The sequence below is a fragment of the Staurois parvus genome, unplaced genomic scaffold (genome assembly GCF_062004578.1).
Source record: "Staurois parvus isolate SC_StPar_1 unplaced genomic scaffold, SC_StPar_1.0 ptg000001l, whole genome shotgun sequence".
In the NCBI taxonomy this organism is placed as follows: domain Eukaryota; kingdom Metazoa; phylum Chordata; class Amphibia; order Anura; family Ranidae; genus Staurois; species Staurois parvus.
The window spans coordinates 5,617,218-5,635,305 of record NW_028317797.1 but is presented as its reverse complement, the minus strand read 5'-3'; the positions used below and the strand labels follow the sequence as shown (position 1 = coordinate 5,635,305).

At 42.1% G+C, this 18,088-nt stretch overlaps 1 protein-coding gene across 1 annotated transcript in view; it reads right to left on the bottom strand.

The window, feature by feature from the left end:
• The window catches only part of PCSK2 (proprotein convertase subtilisin/kexin type 2), a 270,895-nt gene that overhangs the window by 69,694 nt on the left and 183,113 nt on the right, over window positions 1–18,088 (bottom strand). Inside the window, exons 4-5 of the mRNA XM_089685325.1 lie at window positions 17,891–17,999; window positions 9,390–9,427 (exon numbers count right to left, since the gene is read on the bottom strand). Coding sequence (XP_089541451.1) covers window positions 9,390–9,427; window positions 17,891–17,999 — 147 coding nt within the window. The remainder of the gene's footprint in view (window positions 1–9,389; window positions 9,428–17,890; window positions 18,000–18,088) is intronic.

Below are 18,088 nucleotides of genomic sequence, written 5' to 3'. Positions count from 1 at the left end.
GAATAGTGCCCCGTCATCGGTATCAGTGGGAAGAATAGTGCCCCATCATCGGTGTCAGTGGGAGGAATAGTGCCCCATCATCGGTATCAGTGGGAGGAATAGTGCCCCTTCATCGGTATCAGTGGGAGGAATAGTGCCCCATCATCGGTGTCAGTGGGAGGAATAGTGCCCCATCATCGGTGTCAGTGGGAGGAATAGTGCCTCATCATTGGTATCAGTGGGAGGAATAGTGCCCCATCATTGGTATCAGTGGGAGGAATAGTGCCCCATCATTGGTGTCAGTGGGAGGAGGAATAGTGCCCCATCATTGGTGTCAGTGGGGGGAGGAATAGTGCCCCATCATAGGTGTCAGTGGGGGGAATAGTGCCCCATCATTGGTGTCAGTGGGGGGAATAGTGCCCCATCATAGGTGTCAGTGGGGGGAATAGTGCCCCATCATAGGTGTCAGTGGGGGGAGGAATAGTGCCCCATCCTTGGTGTCAGTGGGGGGAGGAATAGTGCCCCATCCTTGGTGTCAGTGGGGGGAGGAATAGTGCCCCATCCTTGGTGTCAGTGGGGGGAGGAATAGTGCCCCATCCTTGGTGTCAGTGGGGGGAGGAATAGTGCCCCATCCTTGGTGTCAGTGGGGGGAGGAATAGTGCCCCATCGTTGGTGTCAGTGGGGGGAGGAATCGTGCCCCATCCTTGGTGTCAGTGGGGGAGGAATAGTGCCCCATCGTTGGTGTCATTTGGGGGAGGAATAGTGCCCCATCGTTGGTGTCAGTGGGAGGAATAGTGTCCCATCGTTGGTGTCAGTGGGAGGAATAGTGCCCCATCATTGGTATTAGTGACACCAATGATGGGGCACTATTCCCACTGACACCAATGATACTTACCTTGCAGACCCCTGCTCCAGCCTGGGCTCGCTCGCTCCCTCCCTCTCCCATGGTACCGACACTTACCTGTCAGATGTCTTCCTTCTCCGGCCGCTCTCCTCCTCTTCACTCGCTCGATCTTCGCGGTGCCGCTCGGCTCCTCCTCTCCAAGCTCCACCTCCTTGCCGGCGATTGGCCGCCTGTGTGCCTCTCCTGAGCTACAGTGCCGGCGGCCAATCACAGGCGAGGATTGATCTCAAGGTGTGTCCAGATGACAGGGGCGGCGTGTCATCCCGCCCACACCTGGAGACGGCGGTGGCGGCGGCGGCGGCGAGGAGCGGTGTCTCGGTTCCTAAGACCATCGGAAATATGTGTTTTCCGATGGTCTTAGGCGACCCCTGTGGAAGCGTCGTTCGACCCCCAAAGGGGTCGCGACCCCCAGGTTGAGAACCGCTGGTCTATGTGAATACGTGAATACATACTGTATGTATGTGGATATATATATATATATATATATATATATATATATATATATATATATTGTTTTTTTCTCTATATTCTAGCAACATGAGGTAGTAATTAGTCATGAATTGGATAGCTAGCTTTCCTCCCCCCATCTCTGTGGGTAGGAGCTAAAGTTCCACTAATAAGAGGATTGTAAGAATCTATTTCATACACGTTAAGCATGCAAGATTTATACTGTAATGTTTCTTGATTAGGATATTTATATACAATATAACTTTATATTAAGAATACTTTTGGGGGATTATATATATATATATATATAGTATATACTTGTATCCCATCCCCCCTGACTGTCAGTGAAGTTCTGATTAGAGGTCCCAAGGATTACATTTCAGACTCTGGCCTAGGAGAGGAGGCACAAGACTGAAGCTTTGTTCAGTACATCTGTCACCAGATATCATTGTGGGACTATAAGAATCAGAAAGGAAAACCAGCCCACTTTTAGGAGAAAGTGGGGGCTGAATTGTCCCTTATAGAGCAGAACAAAGACTTGTTAGTTTGACATCTTCACAAAACTTGGAGGAGATTACAAGCTGGGCTAAGGAGCTCACAGACTCACACCACACACAAACACATAACTATATTTTTTTGTCATTATCTAACATTCTGTATTATAATATTTTATTTTTAATTTTATGCAATATTATTATTAAATCCATTTCTGAGTTTATGCAAAAGCTGGAAGGACTTTCTATTTTGAACTTTTCTCACCAATATAAGTTTACAAAATATCAAGACAATTCGGTATTTTACACATAGGCATTTATTAAAAAGTAGCAACACATACATCAAGCCAACATGTAGACTCCCCCTTCTTCAGGGCTGTTGCTGCCTACTACTATTTATTGGGAACAATTCACATGGTTATGTTGAATCAAGGTTTCAGATTCTGCCTTCTGAAACCTCGATTCAACATAACCATTCATGGGAATTGTTCCCATTAAATGGTAGCATGCAGAAAAAGCCTTGAAGAAGGGGAAGTCTATTCCCCCAAAACGCAATGTGTGTGTTGCTACTTTTTAATAAACATTTATGAGCCATACTTTAGAAGTTGCATTTCTCTGGATACTCCTTTCTTTTTATCAAAGTGATCATGCTGAAATGACCATAAGATCACACAGAAAAGGCAGCAGCCCAATCCCCAAGATGGTCCATTGCCACCATCCATCACTGAGCACTATCCACTGCAGTGGTGTATTTAGGTTTTGTGCTGCCCTAGGCAACACAAAAATTGGCGCCCCCCCCCGCAGAAAGAGCCTGACATTGACCAAGAATGCCCCTGCCCTCCACCCAAGCCTTCCACTACCACTGTCCCCATATACCAGCCACCATCCCTCATAGCGAGAGAGAGAAAGACACTCACCTTCACAGCTCCTGACATCCCCAGGAACAAGAGTCGGGCTGTGTATACACCGTCATGAAACCCACAGCATCTCTCGGAACCCACCAGGTCCCCATGCCGTGTGTGTCCCTTCTCCCGTCCTTCCTTCCAAGGGGCAGTGCTGCCCCCCTTGAAAAATGCCACCCTAGGCAAATGCCTTGTTTGCCTTGTGGTAAATACACCCCTGATCCACTGGCAGGAATTCCTTCCTTTTTGCCCACACGAATACTCATACAGAACCAGTGACCAATCCAGTCAGCCCAGCACAGTCTCAAAAACAACCTCTATACATTCACTGTCCAAGCAAAAATGGACCTAAAAGCCACATCACCACCCTATGCTTAATAAGATAATCATACCAAGTAAATGTATTCAATTAACAATAATACAGGCTGTCCTTTTCACCTTTTCTCTGTGGTGCTCCAAATGGAACCTTTTGGAACATATTACATGTTCTACCCATACTTAGGGTGGAGCATGTAACATGTTCCAGCAGCTGCAGCACCCCCCTCCCCCTCCCCTTTCCAGTCACAGGGAACGGGCATCTTCTTCCGGTGCCTGCATTCATTATTTGAAAGTAACACGGACATGTGGGCAGAGCCCCGCATGGGCATGTTATTTTCAAATAGTGACAGTTTCCTGTGAATTACATGAACTACAAATACCATCATCCTTTGTGGCTGATGGCTTGTAGTTCTGAAAGGACTGTGGGGTCACTGATGAGTGGCCTCATAGTTCATTCACAAGTCCTGCAGCTTGTAAATAGTCAGCCCATATGAAGGTACGAGCTGAAAGCAGCAGGGCTTGTCTGCAGGAGTCTGGCATTGCACCCCTGATCCACTTATCACGGGTGCAGTGCTTTCCAGGCTACTTAAGGAAAAAAAAAATCACCTTTTTTCTGCAAATATGTATAAATTCACTATTTTTTCCAAAAAGGTGAAATTAGCCTTAAGTCACTTTCACATGAGGCGGACTCCAGCTCCAATCCACCTGCTCAGTGGGAGATCCATCTGCTGATCCCCCCTGAGCAGGCGGATGACAGGTCCGTGTCCGCTCCGCCTATGCAGAGTGAACATGGACAGAGCCTGCTGCCCACTATGGCGGTCTGTTTCAGATGTAAACAGACCGCCTGTCCATTTACATCTGACTGTCATCTGATCTGCTAGATGGATGAGGAACAGATCTCCTATCCGTCTGTTTTTGGCAAATCAGATGCAGGCGGGTGTAAACAGACACATGTCTGTTTACATCCTCCTCTCCATAGAGGAGAATCGATGGTCCAATTGGGTCAGCCTAAAAATCGGATAGGCGGACCCAATGGGAACGTTCATGTAAAAGGGGCCTTAAAGCAGAACTCCAGGTAATTTTTTTTACCATACAGTGGGACTGTGCCCCCACTGCATAGATCAGCTGTTCATTTTTACTAGGCGTGAGGAAAAAGCTCATACCCACCTGACCCGCTGATCCTATGGAAAACTGTGCTCCCCCATGGTCCAATGGTGGACTGTCTGTGGAGTGTGCACGGGGCGTGCTGACACAGGAACAGTCCATTTACAAGACCACTGGACTGTGGGCGGGGGGGGGGGCAGGTGCTGAAAGGACCTGCCTTGTGCGTGGAGGATCGGTGGGTCAAGTGAGTATATCTTCAGTGTCCTGTCCCCTAGAACAAGACGCGAATTTAAGCCATGCAGTGCTGCGTGGGCAAAAACATTTTTTCCTGGATTTCTGCTTTAAGGAAGCTTTGGAAAGACACAGCTCCCCCTTTCCCAGCCCTGACCTCAACCAGATCTTTAGTTGACTCAGGATACAAGTGTAAGTTACCAGTCCTTGAATTGCTGCTTTGTGATTATCTAGCTTAGTAAGAAATTGAGGAGAAAACCCTGACAGGCAAGCTGTCAGCATGAGGTATACTTGGGTAAATGGCATAACCAATCAAAGATTTCAGTTCAATTTAGACATTCTTCAGGTTAGTCCATTCTCTAGTTTAAATCCTCTGAGAAATCTTTTTGTGATTCTTGTAGCTCTTGCTATTTCCAGAAATTTCTTCACATTTCATGTAATAAAAGCTAGGGAAGAAGGGAAGGTGTTTATTTCACAGTTAAATCATTTTATTATTATTTTATGGGATTTCACAGTAGCATCCGTATCATTAATGGCTGCGGAACACTCCATAATAAATGTGAATTGCGCCAGAGAAGTCATTCTCAGAATCCAATATTCTGTCCCATTTACATAATCTTGGCAGTTTATCTGTGAAAGCCATAAACCATGTAAAATGGATGAGACAGATATGAAATCTTGGAGGACCTGGAGAGGACTCAATTTGTTTGAATTGTATTCCTATCATTAGAGATAGTGGCGGTTCCACTCTTCACTTTTTTTTAATCCTTGACATCCTCACCAAATTATACTGTTCTCCTAAACGTAATCATGGCTTTCCTACAGAGTAACTACTTGTTAATAAACAATAGAGCTGGAACACATCAAGTTTTTGGACTTCATGTTTAATTTGTTTTAGTCGAGCTCTGGTGCAAATGGTTTGAATAGCTTAATCATAAGTGACAATAGTGAAACAATGCAATGTCCATAGCACATCTGCTGTGGAAGTAATTAATGAAAATTGTAACTTTTCTAAAATAGCCCTATTGTTTTCCCATGTACATATGCTCAGCCACTGCAAATCACAGTGCAGTCGAGAACAGATTTAGACCATGAAGAAAAGTTACAAAAGATTTAAAGAAACTGTATAAGAAGCCACATTGGAAAGATAGCAGTTTGGATCCACAGTTGTGACAGTAAAGGTCACAGTAAAGGATGTATAGTAAATTCTTTAGTTGATATTCTCAGTTTTGGTAGTCTAGCTGTGAGCGTTTAAGCTGGCCATAGACGCAGCAACCCATGGTTGCAGGAAAGAAATTGATTTGATTCCCGCATCAACACAATCAGCGTTGATGGGGGACCAGGGGCGGACTGACCATTCGAGCACTTGGGCACTGCCTGAGGGCCCGGGGTCAGTAGGGGGCCCCATGAAATGCCCCTGGTACCTTTTTTTATAGGCTTTTTTGAGTGTGGGCAAGGACACAGGGGCCCCATGAACCCCTATTGCCCGGGGGCCCCATGAGTTGTCAGTCCGCACCTGTGGGGGACTCTCTCCCATTGAGCCATTGTGTTCCCTGGGTGGAGGAAGTTGTCCATGCCTGGAGAACACAGTGTTTACTGCTAACGACTATAATAGCCTCTGGCAATAATCACATGTAAAATCTGACAGACTGGTTATACCCAAGTTGGTCAATTGATCAACTTGGGTACATTCAGCCTGCCCATACATGGTTCAAATCTTGGCTGGTTCCTTCTGAACTGGCCGATATTCGAACTGTCTATGGCTGGCTTTAGACTGCAAGCTGAACTAGGGAAAGATTAAAAGAATAAATAATCCAGTTAGCACCCCTCCAAAAAAATCAAATGTACTATTTTATAGAACTGGCATTATTATTATTATTATTATTAATATTATTTGTATTTTTTTTATACAGCATTTCTATGGCACCAACAGTTTACACCTTGCTTTCAATAAAAAGGAAGACAGTACAGCAACAATACAGCTCAATAAAAGAAGGTTAGGAGGTCACTGCTCATGAGAGCTTACAATCTAGAAGTGGGGGCAAATGGTAAAAAGGGTAATAACTGTGAGAGATGAACTCAGTTTTCTATTTTCATCTTTTCCTTTATTTCCACCTCCGAATTGAGCCAGTAACATACTTCCTGTTCTAGAATGCTTGCTCTTGATTCGGACTACAAGTCCCCTCTTATCTTCATAATAAAAAGGCAGAGGTGGTCTGTAGTACAGCAGGGGAGAACTCAGGCAGAGCTTCCAACACTGCTTGGGATTTCAGAGTGCTGCAGAAGTTAGAAGCTCACTAGATTTGTGGCAGGATCTAAAGAATTGCTCTAATTGCAGCATTTTTAAAAGGACAAAACATGTGCAAGTACTGCAGAAAATTGCTGAAAAAAAAAAATCTTTTATTTTGACATGATTTAGTGTACTTTGTGCATTTTGGTGTATAGCGCATGCATTAATTTAAAAATGAATTATAGGTTACTATATATAGGCACATGTGGAAAACAGATCTATTGTCAATAATACAATATAGGGGTTATGCACACAAAGCTTTAAAAAAATGCGTCTTTTACGGGCTTTTTTTTCAGCATTTAAAATCATCTCTATGTTAGGTTATGTACACATAGGCATTTATAGGCATATTACAGGCTGAAAAGAAATCATCACTAGCGCATTCAGCAGAGGAGCTTTTGAGCATATACACATAACCCAAAATATTTTTGAACGCGCATTTTTGATGCGTTTTGAGTCTTTTTTTTAGCTATATGGAAAGTATGACAGTTCTGTTCATGTAGTGTGACTTTGATGCAACTTTACACTTTCTGACACTCTAGTAGCATCAAAGTAGTGCAAGAACATTTATGTGTTCAAAGTCGCATCATTTTTGGATAATAGGAAAGTATGACAGTTCTGTTCATGTAGTGCGACTTTGATGTGACTTTACACTCTCTGGCACTCAAGTAGCATCAAAGTCACATCAAAATCACACTACATGAACAGAACTGTCATACTTTCCTATTAGCCAAAAATGATGCGACTTTGAACACATAAATGTTCCTGTACTACTTTGATGCTACTTGACTGGCAGAAAGTGTAAAGTTGCATCAAAGTTGCACTACATGAATTAGAAAAAAAAAAACCAGCAAACCGCAAAACGCCAATAAAATGCAGCACTTGCGTTTTTTTTGCGAGGGTCCAATGAACTCTGTTACACACAAAATGCAATCTGCTGCAGGAAAAAAAGTATCTGTAAAGTCTTGGGGGCATGCCCAGTCACAACTGTACTAATCTAGACAAAAAATTCCATATGGCTGCACTCACAACGTGAAACCCAAATCTTATTGAAGATCCAAAAGAGCTACACAAGTACACAGATGTACAGACAGAGGAGGGAAGAGGTCAACGTGTTCCACAATGAAAACATGCTTTCTCAAAACTAATATACCAAATAAACCTATATACCAATCACATGATCTTTCAGGTGTGTTCAGTTAGTGGGTTGGCCAATCCATAGGAAATCATGTTAAACAGACTGTAGTGTGTTTCTGCCAATTGGAAAATGCACTGAAATCCACATGAGTGTGAACCTAGGGTAAATTAGTATTCTGGCCAATAGAATGCATTTATAACCAAATGTATAAACGCACACAATCACTCAAAAACACGTTTGCAAAACATGGCTTTAGGCGCTCTTTTTAACCACTTCACGGCTGGCCCATGTATATAAATGGCTGGATGGGAGCAGTATAGGGACGGGTGGGTGTTTATAAACGTCCTGCCTGCTTGAGTGCACTCCCTAGGACCGCGCAGCACCGCGATCTGGTGCACCGATTGTTGTACGGGACCTCTGTGTGAGGTCCCAATCATGTGATCACTGATTGGCCAATCAGTGATCACATGAAGAGTAGTAAGCAAGATGTCACTTCTGACATCATTGCTTACTACGTGTGAAATCTGTGAATGATCACAGAGGTCACTTGGTACAAGGCTATTCACAATTGCCTTGTACCATGTGACAAGCTGTGACCAATCACAGCTCACACAGTATTTGTCAATGGCTGCAAGAATGCAGACAGAGAGAAGGAGAAAGTATTGCTTTTACAGCCTTTATGGGTGTAAAAGCAATCAGTGTAAAAAAAAAAAAAAAACTTCATCATCCCCCCACAAGTACTACAGTGTCACTATGGTGACACTGCACTGCTAGAGTGACAGTATGTAAAAAAAAAGCATAAATAATAAAATAAAAAAATAAAATAAAAATGTAAAAAACTTTTTGAAAAATTATAATTTTTGGTTATAAGCTAATTTGGGTAATATTTTTTTTTTACTAAAAAGATAACTGAATACATTTTTACCAAGATTTATGAAGAAAGATTATTTATTTGCAAAATTTCATAAAATTTTTGGACTTTTTCATTTATATAGCAAAAATATGTCAATCCCAGTGGTGCATAAATATCACCAAAATAAAGTTTTATCTGTCTCAAAAAAATGCTAAAAAAGTCATATGGGTTCAGTGTTGCATGACCGCGCAATTGTTATTCAAAGTGCGATAACGCTGAAAGCTGAAAATTGGCCTGGACAGGAAGGGGGTAAAAGTGTCCGGACTTGAAGTGGATAAAAGGACTTCAGAGCAGAAAATCTAACATCTTGTGTGATGAAGCCATAAACTCTTTGTATGAACTAACACAGACTACATGAGATATGTTGTTTATTTACATGTTGTTTCTTTTATACGGTATGATGTATGTTCTGCTGTCCTGTTTTATTATAACATGGAATGCAATCCTAACGTGTGATCTATTGCAAACAGAATGGTTGCTAGGTGAGATCCCTTCCCCCATCTCATTTATATGCTGCAGTCTCTATTATAATTACAACAATTTATAAATGCGTTTAACAAAAGATCAGAAGTTCAACTCTTAACATGGGTACTGCCGTCTCTTTGATAACGATTAAATGTGTCACCTACAAAAGCCTTTAAATGTTGAAATGAACTATATTATACTCACATAATTTGAGGCAAGATCTGGGTGAAGGTAATCTATTCCTGAAATCAAAAGGCAATGATTAAACAGGTATTGAAGAAATACACAGACATGCATTCAGAAGATAAATAGGACAAAAGGAAGAGTCTTGGGAAGATTAAGTTGAGTGGTTTTCGCCTGGCAGCATGTAAGTGTAATGTACGTGGAAAGTTGACAGCTATTGGCCTAGAAATGACAAGAGGTTGGCGTGACTCATGCGATGACAAAATATAAAAAGTGATTGCTTGTCTATGGTGCTGATAGAAAGAAAAACCAATAGCTGTACAACTCACACACTGCAGGGCACAGAATTGTTCCTCCTGTGTGTGGCCATTCCCAAACCTCAGCAACTCACTGCTGACGAGGACTGAACCAGTAAAAAAAAGTCAGCCCCCATAATAAACTGAAAGATTGTTTTTTTTTTAAATAGAATAGAAAAGGGTTAAAGCTGAACTCCAGGGTAAGCAAATTCTGTGTAAATACAAGATTCATGTGGATTTTGGTGTTCTGTGTATTTCTTCCAGATTTGTGTCGTAATCCAGTGTGACTCTTTTATTCCTTGCCGGATCTTCCTGTAATTAAGACCAGTCACTACTGCTCTCTCTTCTGGTGCAGAGTGACTGGTCTTGTTTCCGCCCCCTCCTGTAGTTTTCTTCAGGCAGCCTGTAATGGGTGGAGCCTGATGGGCCCCTCCCACAGCACTGTTCTCTGTACAGACAATGTATAGTACAGTGATTATGTCACTACTACATTTTCAAGGGAATATCCAGGTTTGCTAAATCATTTGATACACACAATGTAGGGAGCTATATCCTTTGTGGTTATTGAGGAGTATATTTTAACAAAGTTTTTGTGACCGGAGTTCAGCTTTAAACCTCTACAATGTTTGATGCCCCATTGAGATTTCCCTTCACCGTCTGTGCTGGAAATGCAATACAAAACTGGAGGAACTCTGGCCAAAGGGGGGATTCCCTTCTTAAACAGTGGTCACCATAATATTTGTCCTAATGGGAAAATTTACCGTACTATAAAATGTTGATCTCCTATACCTTTCTGTCTTGATGACAAGAGTGGTGAATCTCCCCAGTGAGGACACAAACAGCAATAAAAAAAAATTGCCAAAGAGTCTAAACCTTCCCCTCTCTATTCACAACTTAAAGCGGAGTTCCACCCAAAAGGGGAAGTTCCGCTTTAAAGACTGGTCCCCCGCTCCGCATTAAGGATTGGCACCTTTGGGAAGCGGGTACCCGAAATTGACAGATACCTACTCCCACTTCCACTGCGATTGCCCACCCTCCCTGTAGTCTTTTGGGACACGTGACAGGTCCCAGAAGACTAAGGGGCCATTCAGGAAGCGCAGCGCTACTTGCGCATGCGCAGTGGGCACCCGGCTGCGAAGCTGCAAGCTGTCACAGGCGGGTGCCAACACTGAAGATGCCGGCGCCTGGAACACAGGACTGCCGGTGAAACGGGCTGCTGGGAGGACAACGTGGGATCATGGGACAGGTGAGTGGCTATTTTTTTAAAACTCTACAGCTACAGTTTTTGCACCTGCTTACTTTTATTTTTTTACAGTGTGAGTGGGACTCCGCTTTAAAGCAGTATTAAACCCCAAAGCAAACATCTATTATATTGCAGCTAATTCTTAGATGTGGTGACTGAATATGTTTTCTTTTATAGACTTTCTTATTTGTTCACCTGGTGAGCTGGCCAGTAAGTCTGTTGTTTTACAACATAACAAGCTGCCCTGCAGATGTATCAGTTACAAAGATGAGACAAACCACTAACAGGGGTGCTTACAATGATCAGCATATATTTATTTTTTTATGTAAAATCTTTATCATAAAAGGAATAAAAAATGGTTTGCTGTAACTGCTTATAACATGTGAGCAGGAGTTTGGCTTCAATTTATTAGCATATCTAAATCCACTAGTCCATCTAAAACTCCCCTCCCCCCAGACAGTGCTGCTTTCCAAATGTGCCCCCTTGTGCTTATTCACAGAAGCTGTGATACTGGCCAGATTGCCAAGTGGAAACACAGGGGGAAAAGCCTAAAAAAAGAAAACTAATGCAGTCACCACATTTAATGATTGGTAAGCTGAAATATATTACAATGTTGGTTTTGGGATTAATACTGCTTTAATACGGATACATTTGCCTTTACATATACTTTAAAAAGTATGCAAACTCCAACACAGAACTCCGCTTATTTGCATCCTTAAATATGCCATTAAAAATGGAAATGTAAAAACTGCTGGTCCTTAAGGGGTACACAAATGTGAGAGCTTGGACTATAGGTAGCCGTTTTCTTGTAAAGATCTGAGAGTAGGAGTGGTTGAGTAATTTAGCAAAGGACACTGGGCAGGGCTGACACCACTTATTCCACAAAATTATTATGGTGTTTTGCTTAGCAACAGATTTAACTAAAGGAAAGTGTGAAGTTTATTGTCAGAGATTTACAAGCTATATTGTAGATTATTAAGGATTATAAACATCATATATGGATGTTGACAAAGATAAATAAAAATAGCTGAAGTTTGGAAATCATCAATTTTGGTAATGGTATTGTAATTTTCTTATTGCATACCCCTATAACACAACTGGATATTTAATAGGATATTTGATTTCCCCAAGGAGCTCAGTGAACATATGCCATAAACATTTGCGGCCACCAGCCAAGTGCATTTATTATAAAGGTCACATAACTTCCTTGTGAATTGCAATATATTCAATATATTTGTGGGTCTGAGGGTTCATGGTTTTCAGTGAGCAAGGGACTAGTTACCGCCAATATCTGCATTTGATTGTGTAGAGGTGGCCATGTTGGTAGACGCAGGGCTTTGTTTTCTCATGTCAGAGCCTCCGGCCAGGAGAATGGTTAGCAGCTTCGTGGTGGCATCACTAAATCTCACTCCAGCTAACAGTGAGAGTAAGCAGTGCCTTAGATCTTACACTGTAGAGAGGGGGTGCCCTGGCACAATCACATACTTGGAAGTGCTCTGTTATCAGGAAGAGGTTAAAGTAGAATTCTGGACAATCCCTAACTACTCTTAGAAATGATCCCTCCCCCTTACTAAACATATATTCTGACCAATCTGTATAAGAAAAGATCTGTATGAAGGCAGGTGCCTAAAGTATTTTTTGGCATGTGTTGCACTGGCAATGACTTATGTTACTGCACTGTGGGTTCAGCTAATTTGCACAAAGTACTGGCATGTAGTTGGTGCCTCTGGGGAAGGAAGGGTTAACTGTGCTTCCCAGGTCTCTTCCTTTTGGTGGCAGATAAATACAAGAGAAGAGCAGCTTAAAAGTCGTTCACTTCATGTATGTGAACTACAAAGGAGATTATGTCGCTATGTGACTGAACTTTGCCAAATCGTTCTCCCCTTGGTGGGAACCCAGTAGGGGTTCCCAGGACATAGACATTACATAGACTTACTCTACTCTACTTTTAGAGGTATGAGCTATTATGGAGCAAGGGTCATCAGGATGCACAAGAGATTAGGGAGGATTACTGAAGGTGGAATGATGTTAACAAGAACTGCATTGTAATGTGAAGATGTAACAGATAAAACACCTTTAGTAAAACACAAGCTTTGATGTTCACAAGTTCTGCTTGGTCTGAAGTTCTTCAAGATCATAAGTAAATGGGTGCATGCATGGCATATTACATACTATGGGCATATCAGTATAAAGAGAAGATGTAGTACTAATGTCTTAAGAAGTGGGTACAATAACTCTCTGAAGGGTATGCTGTTGTTACCAGCAACTACAGTACTAGTGTCTAATTGCAATATAGCAACCAGCCAGACAGGAAGCTGTCAGGAATGGACTTGCCAGTGGTGGTGGGACTCACCTGCCTTGTGGGCTGCAGTACCAGGGCTGGCCAGCGGGTGCTCTCAGCAACCAGAGGCTCACTCCTGCAATGAGCCACCACCTGAGGCTGATTACAACAGGTGTATTTAAGGAATGGCCAGGCCTGTGATCAGGGCCTTGGTGTATGTTTCCCATGAGCCCCTGTACCTGCATCCTGTCTGCTTCCTGCCTGATCCTGATTCTGCTTTAATCCTGACTCTGCATGAACTCTGCCTGTCCTGACCTCAGCTATTCCTGACTACGCTTCCGCCTACTCCTTGTACCTTGCCTGCCCGTTTGCTACCAACCCGGCCTGCCCGACTACATTTAGTATTGTTCTTATTGTTATTTGTTGGAGGTTTGGTTGCACTGTGTTTATGTTTAGTCTTGCACTGCGTTTCTGTATTGTTTAGTCTTTAATAAATTGTATTGTTTATACTATACCTGGAGCCTGTGTTTCCCTGTGTCAGTCCACACATTTCTGATCATACCCGGATCCCTAACAGAAGCTGAGGTGACTTAGTGTGGGTGATCAAGGTCCCCGGTAGTGAAGGTGCCTGTGTGCTTGCAATTGCCTAGCAATTTGTACCCCAACTTGGGTCTGACTGTGGTATGGAGCATCATCGGGACCCTAGCCTGAGAGTCCCAGAAAATGGAGCAAAGCCTTGGGGAACTAAAGCACAGAAAAGCACAGAGCTTCCTGAGATACAAATCTGAGCATTGCAGAGAATGGAGAGACCCAGTAATAGCACACAGATGAAAAATCAAACATGCACATCAGTGTCACTGGGATGAGGTGATGGTTTGCTGAGCTGTTGGAGCCTAGTGCACTCTATGCTGCATGTGAAGAGAAGTGTATAAATTAATTATCTGGGATGTTCCGTGGAAGAGAGGAAAGAGATAACTAACAGAATCCAAGAGTTAACTACATAAGTGTTTGCAAGGAGAAGTGCTGCTCATTATGGAGAGTGCTGCCTTTACACCATACTACGTGTTTAAGCATATACCTCTAGGGGCATGAGTGTTCCCACATCCAGGTCCCCATAAAAACCCACCCAGGTATGCTTACCTATTTTCAGGCTGCTCTGGTCCAATCATATGATCTCCCCCCAGTGGCTGCAGGGGAATAGAGAGAGCGCTCAACAATGGCTGGTAATGCCTGAGCTGTGACATCATCCATAGGCTTACTATGATCCATCCAATGACAGTGCTCCCCCCTCTCCCCTGCAGTCGGCGCTGGCTGACACAGAAGAGCCAATTACATGACCTTACCGGAGCAACCTGAAAATAGGTAAGTATACAGATTTTTTTCTTACACAGGTTAGTTAGAATAGGTGTCAAATGGAGGGATGGAGTATCTTCAAGAGTAGTTAGGGTTTGACCATAATTCAAATTTAAAATAAAAAATACATTGTCAGGGTACTGCTTAGGCTCAATTAACATTTCTAGATGTTCCCTACAATAAAGTACATTTTCCAGTTTTGTGTTTAGGTCCATTTTAATACATTGAGTTATTATTCCATATAAAACTAACTAACCAACTGACAGATGTTGGCAGACTGCACAATATTGCACACATGCACACATGTTCAAATAGTATTCTCACCTGACTGTCTTGCAGATATAATTGAGAAAGACGTGGCATAAAACTTAAGAGGGTGTATTTAATGGAGTCCTAGAGGTTCAGTTAACAGGTGGTTACATAATTCAGTGCTTTGAAAAAGTATTTTCCCCCTCACTGATTTTTTTTTTCCTTTTTTTGTCACACTTAAATGATTCAGATCATCAAACAGATTTTAATGCTACCCAAAGTCAACCTGAGTAAATACAAAATGCAAAGTTTAAGTGAAGGAAAAAAGTTGTCCAAGCCTGGCCCTATATGAAAAGTAATTGCCCCCCTCTCACCCCCCTTGCTAAATCATGAACGAACTGTGATTAACCACATTTTTTTGCAAAAGCTGAGTTAAATTTTAAATTGCCACACCCAGGCCTGATTACTGTCAGACCTGTTGAATCAAGAAATCACTGACAAGTGAAGCACGCTAAAAGATCTTAAAAAGCCACACATCATGCCACAATCTAAAGAAACTCAAGAACAGATAAAAAACAAAGTAATTGACATGTATCAATCTGGAAAGGGCTACAAAGCATTTCTAAGGCTTTGGGACTCCAACAAACTACGGTGAAAGCCATTATACACAAATGGAGAACAGTTGGAACAGTGTAAAACCTTCCCAGGAGTGGCTGCCCTACCAAAATTGCTCAAAGAGCACAATGACGACTCATCCAAGAGGTTATAAAAGAACCCAGAACAACATCTAAAGAACTGCAGGCCTCAATTGCCTCAGTTAAGGTCAGTGTTCATTATTTAACAATAAGAAAGAAACTGGGCAAAAATGGCCTCCATGGGAGAGTTTCAAGGCGAAAGCCACTGCTGACCAAAAAGAACACAAAGGCTCATCTCACATTTGCCAAAAAAATCTTGATTACCCCCAAGACTTTTGGGCAAATTTTCTGTGGACTGATGAGACAAAATCTGAACTTTTTAGAAGGTGTGCATCCAGTTACATCTGGCCTAAAACTAACACAGCATATCATAAAAAAGAACATCATACCAACAGTCAAACAGGGTAGTGGTCGTGTGATGGCCTGGGGCTGTTTTGTAGCTTCAGGATCTGGATGACTTGCATAATTGATGGAACCATGAGTTCGGCACTCTTACAGAAACTCCTGAAGAAGAATGTTCATCGTAACCTCAAGCGCACTTGGGTTATGCAGCAGGACAATGGTCCAAAACAAACCAGCAAGTCCAACTCTGAATGTCTCAAAAAATTAAAACAAAATTAAAGTTTTGGAGTGGCTTAGTCAAAGTCTGGACTTAAATCCGATTGAGATGCTGTGGCATGACTTTAAACAGGCCATTCATGTTTGAAAACCCTTCAATGTGGCTGAATTAAAACAAGAGTGGGCCAAAATTCCAGTGATGTGAAAGACTGATTGCCAGTTGTCGCAAATGCTCGATTGCAGTTGTTGCCGCAAAGGGTGGCACAACCAGTTCTTAGCTTTAGGGGACAATTACTTTTGCACACAGGGCCAGGCAGGTATGGACAGCGTTTTTTCCCTTAATAAATTAAATCATCATTTGAAAACTGAATTTTGTATTTACTCGGGTTATCTTTGTGTAATATTAACGATCTGAATCATTTAAAGTGTTACTAAACCCAGGACCCTGCATGCACTATATCTGGTCTCCCACAGTGCACAGAACATGGAAATGCAATTATTTTAGTAAATATAAAACTGCTAAATATCTCTTCTCATCAGCAGTTAGAATAGTCTTGTGACGTTTATCAGTGTCTGGCCCAATACTGGTTAAAGCTTGTAGGAGGAATTTTAATTTTGCTCCAGGAGGTTGCAGAACCCTTGACCTCTGGGCAGTGCTGATTGGCCCTGTGCTGATCACATGCACTCTTCCAAAAAAAAAAAAAAAACTCTAGCAATACACACCAAACTGACCATGTGCAGAGTGTCTCCACAGGATATGTCTTATCAGGAGATAAGAGGGGGGCACTGGAAGAAGGGGAGGATCAGAGAAGTCAGGATAAAACAGCATTTTTACACAATGCAGAGAATTAACCCCTTAGTGAGTATAACAAGCATGCTTTACTGCATAAAAAGACTGATTTTACTGTTATGGGTTTAGTAACACTTTAAGTGACAAATATGAAAAAAAAAACTGGAAGGGGGTAAATTCTTTTTCCCAGCACTATACATAACTTGCTCAAACTCATCAAGTGCCTCCTCGTTCTAGAGCTCATTACCCATATTCCTGTTTTCTGCAGGACAATTATAACTTTGGTGGCACGTTTTTGCAGTTGAGATGACCACAACTGTAACCAGGTGGAAAAACATTTGTGTCCGAGTAGTAATTACATTTCAGAGCAGGTTGTAGTCACAAGGTGCTGGCAGTAATATGAAGATCCTGGTAGTAATGTGAAGGTCCTGCATCAAAGACCCTTTTGACATGTGACTACTCCGACCGATTTTCTTATACCACTGGTGAATACAGTGCTAGACTTCCATAACACTTCAGGACCTGAAAATCCAGTCCAGGACAAGTACCCTGAGAAGTTATGTTACTCCAATAGCACTTATGGCCTCTTACAAGAAAACCTTTCACTGATCTGACAACAGCAAACTGGTGTCCATGGCATAATACAGTATGTGGGGTAGGTTTACCTATTTGCCCTATAAGTGAATTGGGAATAAGAACAGGAATCCCTATTTGCATTTTTATGAAGCCCAACATGACATCACAAATTGTCAGGATGTATGTGTTCCCACTAGAGGGCACATGGTGCAGAATGGAGGCGATCACCTACATGTTCACTGACTATGTTATTTCTATGGCACGTCTATATATTCATGTCTGATCAGTAATTCACATTGTGGAAAAATGTCTGCTAAATGTAAAGTATGTAAGGCACAGTGAACATATACAATTCCTTAGAGGGACAACTAATACATAGATGTCATGCGCAGAAAACAAAATATAAAAAATGACTTTTGTTGCTTCTTAAATTTATCTTTGAATTTATTCAGCTTCTCTAGACATTCAGTGAAGTGCTTACCATCATCCATAATTGCTATGGTAACTCCCTTCCCCGTGTATCCCAACTCCCAGGCTTCAGCAACATTCAAATCAAGACCTGGAGTCCCATCTGCCTGACCTGTGTTGATCTGACAAATAAAATGAAAAGATCGATATGATGTCACATAAGAGAAGAGAGCATCCAGAGAAAATGAAACAGTGCTTACATCAGTCATGC